General features: G+C 54.8%; 3 protein-coding genes across 3 annotated transcripts; 1 reads left to right on the top strand and 2 right to left on the bottom strand.

Annotated features, from left to right (window-relative positions):
* The first annotated feature begins 398 nt into the window (after positions 1 to 398).
* IWZ02DRAFT_478486 (uncharacterized protein) lies at positions 399 to 3,899 on the top strand. The gene is made up of 3 exons (XM_066769072.1): positions 399 to 596; positions 743 to 1,906; positions 1,956 to 3,899. The coding sequence occupies exons 1-3, from the start codon at positions 489 to 491 to the stop codon at positions 3,465 to 3,467; spliced, it is 2,784 nt and encodes a 927-aa protein (XP_066627171.1). The 5' UTR covers positions 399 to 488; the 3' UTR covers positions 3,468 to 3,899.
* A 1,140-nt stretch (positions 3,900 to 5,039) lies between these two features.
* On the bottom strand, positions 5,040 to 6,004 carry IWZ02DRAFT_486678 (peptidase A4 family-domain-containing protein; the record flags this gene model as incomplete). Its single annotated transcript, XM_066769284.1, has 3 exons — positions 5,040 to 5,441; positions 5,500 to 5,614; positions 5,667 to 6,004. The coding sequence occupies 3 exons, from the start codon at positions 6,002 to 6,004 to the stop codon at positions 5,040 to 5,042; spliced, it is 855 nt and encodes a 284-aa protein (XP_066627172.1).
* Positions 6,005 to 7,994: 1,990 nt separating this feature from the next.
* Positions 7,995 to 9,556, bottom strand: IWZ02DRAFT_369957 (SprT-like family-domain-containing protein; the record flags this gene model as incomplete). The annotated part of the gene is made up of 2 exons (XM_066764473.1): positions 7,995 to 8,736; positions 9,336 to 9,556. The coding sequence occupies 2 exons, from the start codon at positions 9,554 to 9,556 to the stop codon at positions 7,995 to 7,997; spliced, it is 963 nt and encodes a 320-aa protein (XP_066627173.1).
* Positions 9,557 to 9,687: the final 131 nt, after the last annotated feature.

The raw sequence follows: 9,687 nt of genomic DNA on the forward strand, positions 1-9,687 counted from the left end.
AAACGACAATGACTACTGTGACGAAGGGTTCCAAAAGTGCCAGGTTTCAGTGGCGGAATGCGAAATTCAAACAATGTGTACTCTGTCTGTGATAGCTGCAACAAGCCTCGGAGTGAGACAAGCAGACGCCGTGCGTCATGAGGGGCTGCCAGCGCCAACACACATGCAGTGGGGTGCGGGTAGCCGGTGAAAAGGTAAGTACAAGGGTAGACGGACGGAAGTCGTGGCATTGGTGTTGAGTCAAGCAGTCCAGACCTGATTCGGCGCCGAGTACCACATGAGTCGAGTCCCGTCCCGTCCCGTCCCGTCCCGTCCCACTCCGCAAGTCCGAGGCTTAGTCAGCGACCGGAGCCGTTTCGAGGCTCCCCCAGCATCCGCCGTGTCTTCTTGACCGTCAGAAAACAACACCGCCTCGGTCGCCGCCATCCTCTGCCTCACCGCCCGCTTTGCTACCTCTGTTCCTCTATATTCCTCTCCCATTTCACACAATGGGGAGAAAGCCCAATGCGCTTATCCTCGAGTTCTTTGAACGTGGCCCCAAGCTCGAGGATGCAAGCAACCGATATCAGCACACCTGCCGCTCTTGCGGAGAGAGGGTGAGTTCCAGTTCTGCCCTGCCCTGCCCTGCTCTGCTCTGCTCTGCTCTGCCCTGCCCTGCCCGCGCCTCCTACACCGCTCCGACCCGCTCTTCGCTCTTGACCTCTCCACAGAGCCAGAGCAGGGGCGCTGACCTTCACCGCAGTTTCCCAAAGGCCGCATAGACACTCTCACCGCGCACCTTGTCAAGAAGTGTCCAGCCCTCACGGCCCAAGATCGCCAGCGCGCTATTCTGCAGTTCCACGACCTCCCCGTCCCCGATCTCCCGCCCTCGTCCTCCTCCGCCCAGGGGTCTTCTGTTCCTGCGTCCGCCTCTTCCTCCGCGTCTGCTCCATCTGGCGGACAAAATAATGGCGCGCAGAACGGCAAACAACCCATGACCCTCCCCTACGCCGCCCCAAAGGCGGGCATGTCGCGTCTCGAAGCCCTCGCCGAAGTGTCGCGCCAACGTCTGGACCTCTCCGGCCAGCGCATACCCACACCAGACGCAGAGCACTCGGAGAGACGAGGGTCTCTACGTGACGATGGGCAGAATGTTGGCCAGCCCGTCTACGAGGACTTCTTGGTCCAAGACCACGAACACAAGCCCGCGACCGACGCCAACGGCAGTGGGGCAGCAGAGCCTGGAAGTGTGTCTCCTCCTCAGCATTTACAACCAACATCTACCGGAACTCTCCGCGACCACTTGCTGCAAGAGCTTGGAAAATCAAAACCACCTCAGTCGCCTGTGACAGCTGCTAACAGCCCTCACAATGTAGTGCAGTCGACAGAAAACAATGCGGGTCAACAGCAGCAAGCAATGCAGGTTGATGGTCCAGCACCGGCCTCACCACATCCGCCTGCCATGGCTGCGCCTCCACCCTCTACGACGCCGCCAACCGTATCGGCCCCCACGACTTCCACACCCTCAGCTCCATCATTACACCCGCACCCTTCCCCCCTGGTGATGACGGCCTCAGCTGCGGAAGAGCTCCGCGCCAGCATGCCCAACCAGCCAAACGAGGCGGGATACCACCAAGGCCAGTCCGGAACGAATTGGCCTCAGGCAATCGATCCAATACTGCAGCATTTGCAAGACGCGGGAAACACTGAGAGCGATAATTCTGCGGCCGGAAACAATGGTTCTGCCAACTACAGGCCGTTGGCCATCAACCCCGCTCAACAGGCACATTTCACCACGGACTTTAGCATGAGCCCAAAGCCGAACAAGCCCAAAGTCCGAGGTCGGTTCTCCGACGTCAGGCGGAAGGAGGTTCAAGAGGTCAGGAAGCGCGGCGCTTGCATCAGGTGCCGCATGCTGAAGAAACCTGTAAGTTGACGCGTTTTTGGAAGTGGCGGCCTCGCTCACAATGGCGTAGTGTTCCGGAGAGAGTCCATGCAGCACGTGTCAAAATGTGGAGAGCGCGCGTTTGTGGAAACACCCCTGCATCAGAACTCGAATTGCTGAAGAGTTCGGCCTTTATGCAGCAGGCTTGCATGCGGTTCTAGCATTCCACTCAATCAGCTCGGCCAAGGCTCAATTCCATTTCGAGCATGTTCACGGAAGGATCGAAGCCAGACTCGACCTCGACCCGTCGATGTACGCGACATTTACAACCCTCAAGGGCATGAGGCCGGCCGGCGCCCCAATCGACCCAGCAATATACGGATCTGGCTTGCAGGCGGAGCGCATGCAATATATGGAAATCATCGACCCCGATGTGGAAGACGTGGGAGGAAAGCTTGAACTTTTCTTGAAGAGGATAGGCCCGGCCGTGTACGAATCAGAAGCGTCACCCTTTATGAAGCCCACCCTGGTTATGGCCCATCGTCAAAGCGTCGAAAACAAGGAGGGCTTTGAAAATAAGGAGGGGCTGCTCACCAAAGTCCTCGAGTTGTGGGTCGCAACTCGCATTCTCTCGGAGCCGTCCCTCAAATTTCAACTGTTTTTCAACCATATGCAGCCTCCATTCAAGGATCCGGTAATCATGAGTCCTCCGGAACTCGAGTCAATTCCTCCTTCGTCTCGCTTCCCGATCGAACCCAGTACTCATCCCGAGTCCTACAAGCTGGTGGATGCTCAGATTCTCGGGGCGCTGGAGAAGCGTGCTGCACAACTCAGCAAACACGTTATGAACGACCTTGAGCGGCGACTGCTCCAGCGGCAACAGGCAAATCCATTTGAAACCTTCCTCGTATCAATGATACTCCTCGCGTGTGTAGAGCGAATGTGCTGGCTTTTCAAGAGATGGGAAAACCCGAGTCCAGCTATCCGCCAGTACAGCGTGCCACCTCCTCCTGGATCAGATCTCAAGACAGAGCTCGAGCGTAGCATTGCAATGCACAACGCTGCTGCTGCTGGCAACTCAGAAGCACCTGGCTCTGAGTCTCAAGCCCCATCGCAAGGGCAAGATCTCCAGCCAAACCAGGATCCATCATTGTCGCAGCACCAACAACCTGCTCCGGACGCCAGTGTTGACCGCTCCGAAGACACTGTGCTTACCTCGCCACGGCCTAATCGGTGGCCGCTTGACAAGCCGCCGGCCAGTTACTCGCAGCAGGGCGAGCGCTTCAGCGACATCCTTCACATGCTGCTCAAAATGCGGGGTGTGCCGCCCAAGACTACAACGGAGCCCATCACAAACGTCGTCGTGCCCATAGACAACATGACGAACAATGTCACGTCCAACGCGACCATCAACCCACGGTCGGAAGAGCTCGCCAAGGAATGGTTCGCGGCTGTGCGCATTACACCCATGTGGTTGGCAGAGAGGCGGAATGCCAGTGGTGTTTGGGGCGGCGAAGATCCTCGCGAATGGGAGGGCCTGTTTGTGAGCAAGGTGCTGGTGCACCATGGCATCGTCGAGGGTACAGGCGGGTTGGTGCCTTGAAGCCTCTCTTTTCTAGGCCTCTTTTCTAATCAATCTGATGGAGCAAGAGGAATGATGTACGAACTAATGAGTCGAAGGGCTTTGCCGAAGAATGACTTGCTGTGGGCTCCAGATGTCAACATAGCTATTCATGATCGAGTAACACGACCGTGTGTCGCCCGACTCGAATCGCGACCCGTGGGGGATGGAATGCGCATTTGCAGCGGATGATCAAAAGCCCACATGGGCTAAGCAAACAGTGGCATAGGACTGAGAGGACTTCTGCTTCATTGAAGAGATGGCGAATCGGCACCATTTTGCAATCAGACGGACGCATGAGTTGCTGAATGGATGGTCTGGATGAATGAGAGGTGGGTGGGTGAGTGAGGGGCCAGAACAACGGCCGTGGATAGGTAATTCGACACGAATGACGTACTTCTCTTCCTTGCTCTGCATCTGGTAGTTCCCTCGTCGTCGGATGTTGTGATGGTCTGCATGCTAGTCCGTCGTCCAAAACGGCGACTTGATCCTCATCGTCTTCTTCGCCTCACGTTGGTGGGTGTTGTTGAAAGCATGGAGACCGCCAGGGAGAAGAAGCCAGTCATGCGTCCACCATCACGACCATGCTTGAGGTGTTTTCGTCACTCACTCCTGCAGCCAGACGCATGCACGCAGCACCACTTCTTTCTACACGTACCTACGTACTGTGGCCCTCGTCGCCGTCGTCACTGTTTTCCTGCCTGCCTGCCCCTGCCTCTTTCTGCAATGTGTGTATATTTTTGCAATCGATTTGACATCACGTACGACCACAGCAGGTAGAAAAACTCGGAACCCCGTCCGCTCTTTCATAGATTAGCTACTTTGCGGCTGATTAGTAGTTGCGTGGGTGATCAGCAGCGAGTCTCGACTGTTGTACGTTTTGTCCCCCCCCCCCCCCCCCCCCCTTTTTTTTTTTTTTTTTTTTTTTGCTCGGTGGAGATGGATTATTTTGTGTGGGTTTATATTGGGTAGGACCGTCAGAGGCCAGAGGGGGGTGTTCCTCACTGCCGCTTCGTCATCTGCTGCTTTCATGGTTGCCGTTGCTGGAGAGGGGAAATCTGTTCGGTCATCATGTCCTGAAAAAAAAAAAAAAAAAAAAAAAAGCAAGCAAAACATGTGCATGTAGCGGTAGCAGACCTCTTGAGTAGATGCGTTGTGTGAGGGGCCTCAAAAGTAAATGTACGTATGTATGTTCAAGAAAGCAAAAATCATGTATGTACATGAACGAGAAAACGAAGACAAAAAAATTAAAATTTAAATAAATAAATAAAAAGGGGAGCGATGGAAAGACATTGAGAAAGAAGTCAAGGCTGGAGGACCAAGTTTCTGTCCACAAAAACCTTGTTGCGCTCGCTCTACGCTGCTTTTTCCCGTCTTACCAAATCTCTCCTCCCTTGTCTCCTTTTCGCCGCTTGTGCTCTTGTTTGCTTTCTGCGTCCAGCATTGCCTCATGGTGCAATACAGCTGCTCAGTTCAGCTTGTCCGCCCACGCATGAGCCAAGAAGCCACTCGGGCGAGCTTTGCTTTTTTTTTTGACGGGAGGGCAGCAGCCACTTAACCAGTGTACGTGACGGTGACCTCGTGTGAGCCGACAGAGACGGAGGTGAGGACGGTGCTGCCCTGCTCAATGTCGATGATGGAGCCGTCCGAGGGGCCGTAGGAGCCGCCGGAGCTGGTCGAGGCCGTGGCGTCGGTGAAGGTGACGGAGCCAAAGTCGGCAAACGAGACGAGCGAGCCGTTGGACTCGAAGTCCTCGACGATCCACTCGGCGTTCTGGCCGCCCAGCGTGGCCGAGCTCTCGGGCGCCGTCAGCGACTTGCTGACGCGCTGGCCCGTGGTTTCGTTTTCGACGATGGCCGTGCCCGCGCTGCTGCTCGACGACTCGACGCTTACCGTGATGACGTCGCCGGCGCTGATGTCGATGCCGTTGAAGTTGTAGGCGTAGTCGGGGTACCACTGTAGTATAATTGTCAGTGTCTTTGCTCACTGTACAATGGTCGGTTTCATTGCTTACCTCGTACCAGGCGTCGAAGCTGTACGAGCCACTGCTGGTAGCATAAAAGTCGACACCAGTCTGGAGAATGGCGTTGCCGTAAGTGTCGCCGTCAATGCCGACCCAGGCCGAGGCACTATTCATGTTAGTAAATGCCATATTCCGATGAACAGGAGTGATAGACGTACGCATACTCGCCAGCGCCGATGCTGCCGCTGGGGACGCTGGGAGTCGGGACAGTGAACTTGCCCGAGACGGCAGTGAAGGTGCCAGAGGGAGGCTCCTCGATCACAGCACCAGCCCAGTTGGAGCTGTACTCAACCTCGGTCTTGGTGGGCGCGTTGACCGTGGCGTTGACGCCAGCAATCTCAACGGTCTTGCCGTTCTTCTTGATGGGCTGCGAAGAGCGGCTCAGGCCACGACGAGCAGCCATGCGAGCCTCGAGACCATGGCCCATCGGCTGGGGAGCAGCCAGGACAGTGGTGGCCGAGAGAACGGCGAGAGCAAAGGCGGCGGTGAATTGCATCTTGAAGATTGATTTGGAGGCGTTGGACCTGAGATTGGACTGGCTGAGGCGCTCGTGGGATTGCTGACCGAGGACTTGCTGAGGACAGAGCTGGATGCTGCGATGGATTGACAATGTGTTCGAGTCTCTCGATTTTATAGTCTTGGGATCGAGGGTTTGCAATCCCTCAAGCCCTCCGTGTCGGCGGCGGCAACCCATTTGGTATCCACACATCGGCCACTTTCGCCATAGCGCCAAGCGAAGTGAAATTCATCTACTGCGTGATAAGTGGGAGGCTTGAGGGGTAGAGTAGCTTCCATTGTGAGCCATCTTTTTTCCGATTAGACGAAGAATACAGCAGTGCCGGCATCGAAAGCAGGCGCATGATTTAGAAGCTGCTGTTTTGGGATGAAATTCCGCGGTACATGCACTATCAGCAAGTACTGGTCTTGATACACAGCCAGTGGCTTTGTGGGAGACGTGTGGACAGGTGCCTTTGTGATAGATCGGCATAAAAGTGGCTTTCAAAGGCCTGTTGGCAGCTTCTGAATGGAGAAAACCCGGCCGTAGGTGCAATGTCGACCAGAATGCGAGCTCGAGCATACCATTCAAGTCGACTTTTGCGAGGCAGCATTTTACAAGGTCAGTGCCCATAATCAAAGACGGTACGAGCGGGCCGTAGCGCTGCCAAGATGGAATGCGGATAGAGTTCGGTGGTTTAAAGGGTGATAACGGCGAGTCATCCCAGGACGAGCAGGTCGGTAAATGCAACGGACCGATGCGGGCGGCAGTCATGGACTCAATCTTGGTCGCATGCCCGTCGCTCGAAGCTCTGTCATTGGGAACGCCGCAATCACAGGGTTCAGTCACGCGAAGGACAAGGCGATGCTCAGCAAAGCTTAGAGAAGCTTAGCCATCCTCGACAGAAGCCACACGAGAGCGCCGCGCTTTCCTCATCTGGCAGGTAGTTCGGCGAGTCCCTAACATGCTGGCTTGTATAGTAGTCCTGCGTTGCTATCAGCGGGATCTGCACACCGGCGGCCGTACTCGCATTCTCCTACAAACCCATGTCGAAATCTTGCACGGCGGATAGCAGCCGCCAGGAACCGTCCAGATAAGCTTATATATCCAACGCGTAAGACGGGACGCGTCCGCAAAAATGGATCCTTGGATAAATGGTATTGCAATGACTGAGTAGCTGCCGAGTGTCGACTCAATAGCCGTCGATGCTACTTTCATGGTGTCTTCTCATGCTGGCTGCCGTAGTTTGACTGTCGGTCGGTTGTTCAAGTGTGGAGCCGTTGACGGTGCCGACCGAGACGCATGAGACGACCTCGCTTAGGCCCCGACAACAGAGGGAAACACCATTTGTCCATCCAATGACTCATATCGTCAAATCCGCACCACTGACGAACTGTTCAAATTTACCATCCGTTAACCCTGGCCCTTGTACATGAGAGATATTCTCCAAAAGAGAAAATGAAAAACAATAGGACGATATCTCTCCATGCCAACAAGCTCCTGCTTGCAGCTTCAGAGATACGAAGGGTTGGACAACGTGAGAGCCGCATCGGCCTTTCTTTTGCACCAATTCAGATCTGGAAAGTCGTACTTTTTCTAAGGGCGTATTCAAGTCTAAATGTTTGAGAAAGATTCGATTGACCAGGACGTTCTGGCAAATCTCGTGGTTGCCGTATAACCACATGGCTCTCTGCCCCATGGACCGCTCTCATGCAGGAAGTTTTCCCAGAATTGATCTATTCTAGCAATTGTCTTGTTTTCTTCCAGAACTTGCAGAGGGCTTTGAAAATGATCAGTCTGGGCAACGAGAGGACTCACATGGCGTGCTTGCCCTTCACGCGCCGAGCTGCCTTGCTCAGAATCAGCGCAGATTGCGCACATCCACCTGCCAGTCAAAGTTTGGTCCCCGATGGCGATCGCGGAACACCATGTCGTGACTGCCAAACCTCGGTCCTCAGAGGTTGATCCTGTCGGCGGACCGTGCAGATCATCATGTACCGTGCACAGAATCGAGATGGTCATTGACATCTTGCTCTGTGACGGGCGCATTGCAAATTGGGCATTCTAAGATCATCTTCTTGTGTTCCTGAGGAGCTTCTTCGGCGTCACTGAGCCGTCTCTTTTGCTTGGAGATTCCTGCAGGTCCAGCTTCAGACGGGGCTCCGTTTGATCTCGAGTCGGCGGATTCCGAGTCTTGTTTGACCCAGTTGTCGATCTTGTTGTTCTGCTTTCCAGCCCTAGCCTTGGCGCTGAGTGCCTTGAGCTGCTTAGCATTCAACTCTGGTTCGGCAATCTTGGTGTAGGTTCCGCCACATTGAGATTGATGCCGTGCCCACCAGTAGTCACTCTTGCCAGGAGGCCGGTTCATGCTTCGTTTGACGAGGCCAAAAAAAGGCGGCTTGTCACGGCATGGACCATTGCATTTCCAGACGTGGGTTCGATAGCTGTCGACCTCCTCGTGGAAAGTGTGGTAAATTGAAATGTCATAGCCGCCATGGACATTGATGGCGGAGGCCAGCATCTGAAAGCCGGTGCCATGGCCTGAAGGGTCGTCGTTTCTAGAATGACGCCAGGAAGAGGTGACGAAGAAGTAGGCGTGTATCGATTCATGCAGCAGCGTGTTTACCGTGTCGGAGCGAGGGCGAAACTTCAACAAAGGCTCGGACAGCTTGAGCCGGATGCGTGTGTAGTGGCCGTTTGAATCTTTGATGAGTTCACAAATTCCGGCGCAACTATTGAAGAGGCATGTTGGTTAGCTGGAGAACGCGCAAGATGGTTTGTTATTGGTCAAGGCGTGACTCGCTAAAATAGCGAGGAAGCCAAGAGTTTCCTCATGTGGATGTTGACATGTGGCCGTCCGGAGGCTTGGTAGCAAAAGTTGTGGCACACGACAAAAGAAAGGAAAACCTCCATCCCGCTGAAAAGGCATTCATGCTTCCTTGGCTTGGTGTAACAAGGAGCATTCGAATTCCTGCAAGGATAGGAACAAGGAGCATTCATGTCCTGCTCGCGTAGACTGCAATCGTGTTCCATGACTTTCTGCAGCAAGCCTTACAGCCAGACGGTCTGCTAGAGTTTGGGTGAAGCCTTGGCAGCATGCGGTTTGGAGCGTCGCGTGTTTTGCAAAATTGACATTCGAAACACTGCCGGGCCGGCGGGACGCGTCGGTGGTGATGAGACGGGAGCAGGTCAGGCGCACGTCAAAGCCAACACACGATGGACTGGGGATTGCGCGCAATGATCACCGGGCAGACAGGTGGGCAGGGGCTAAGAATAGGTGGGTAGTGAAGGGCAGAGCAACAGGACAGACGGGACCAGAGGGTGAACCTACAGCGTCAATCGCGGCGACCATGAGACCTCGACGCGCGGAAGGAGCAGGTCACGAAAGTAGAGCGAGTCGAAAAGGGCGAAGAGCTGGTGGATGTCGGCAAAGGGATCGGCCTGGTTGCCCAAGAGGCGCGCGATTGAGTCTGCGGCCGAAAGCTGAGGCTTGGTGAGGCGTTCGAGCTGGGCGATGGCCAAGGCTGCGGCATCGTCGTCGCTGAGAGACATGGGAAAGAGAGAGGCGGAAAGAAGAGAAAAGGAAAGAAAAGAAGAGAAAAGAAAACAAAAAGTTTCAAGGCTGTCGTGTCGTGTCGTGTCGTGTCGTGTCGTGTCGTGTTCGCTATTGTCGATGGGTGTGG

This window comes from Phyllosticta citriasiana (genome assembly GCF_038021145.1).
Source record: "Phyllosticta citriasiana strain CBS 120426 chromosome Unknown IWZ02scaffold_1, whole genome shotgun sequence".
Classification (NCBI taxonomy): Eukaryota; Fungi; Ascomycota; class Dothideomycetes; order Botryosphaeriales; family Phyllostictaceae; genus Phyllosticta; species Phyllosticta citriasiana.

Bases quoted from the DNA above. Each gene is read 5' to 3' on its own strand.
- IWZ02DRAFT_478486 (XM_066769072.1), top strand. From the start codon at position 489: ATGGGGAGAAAGCCCAATGCGCTTATCCTCGAGTTCTTTGAACGTGGC. The intron at 597-742 runs GTGAGTTCCAGT...CCTTCACCGCAG, and splicing joins GCCGCTCTTGCGGAGAGAGG to TTTCCCAAAGGCCGCATAGA. The intron at 1,907-1,955 runs GTAAGTTGACGC...ACAATGGCGTAG, and splicing joins GCCGCATGCTGAAGAAACCT to TGTTCCGGAGAGAGTCCATG.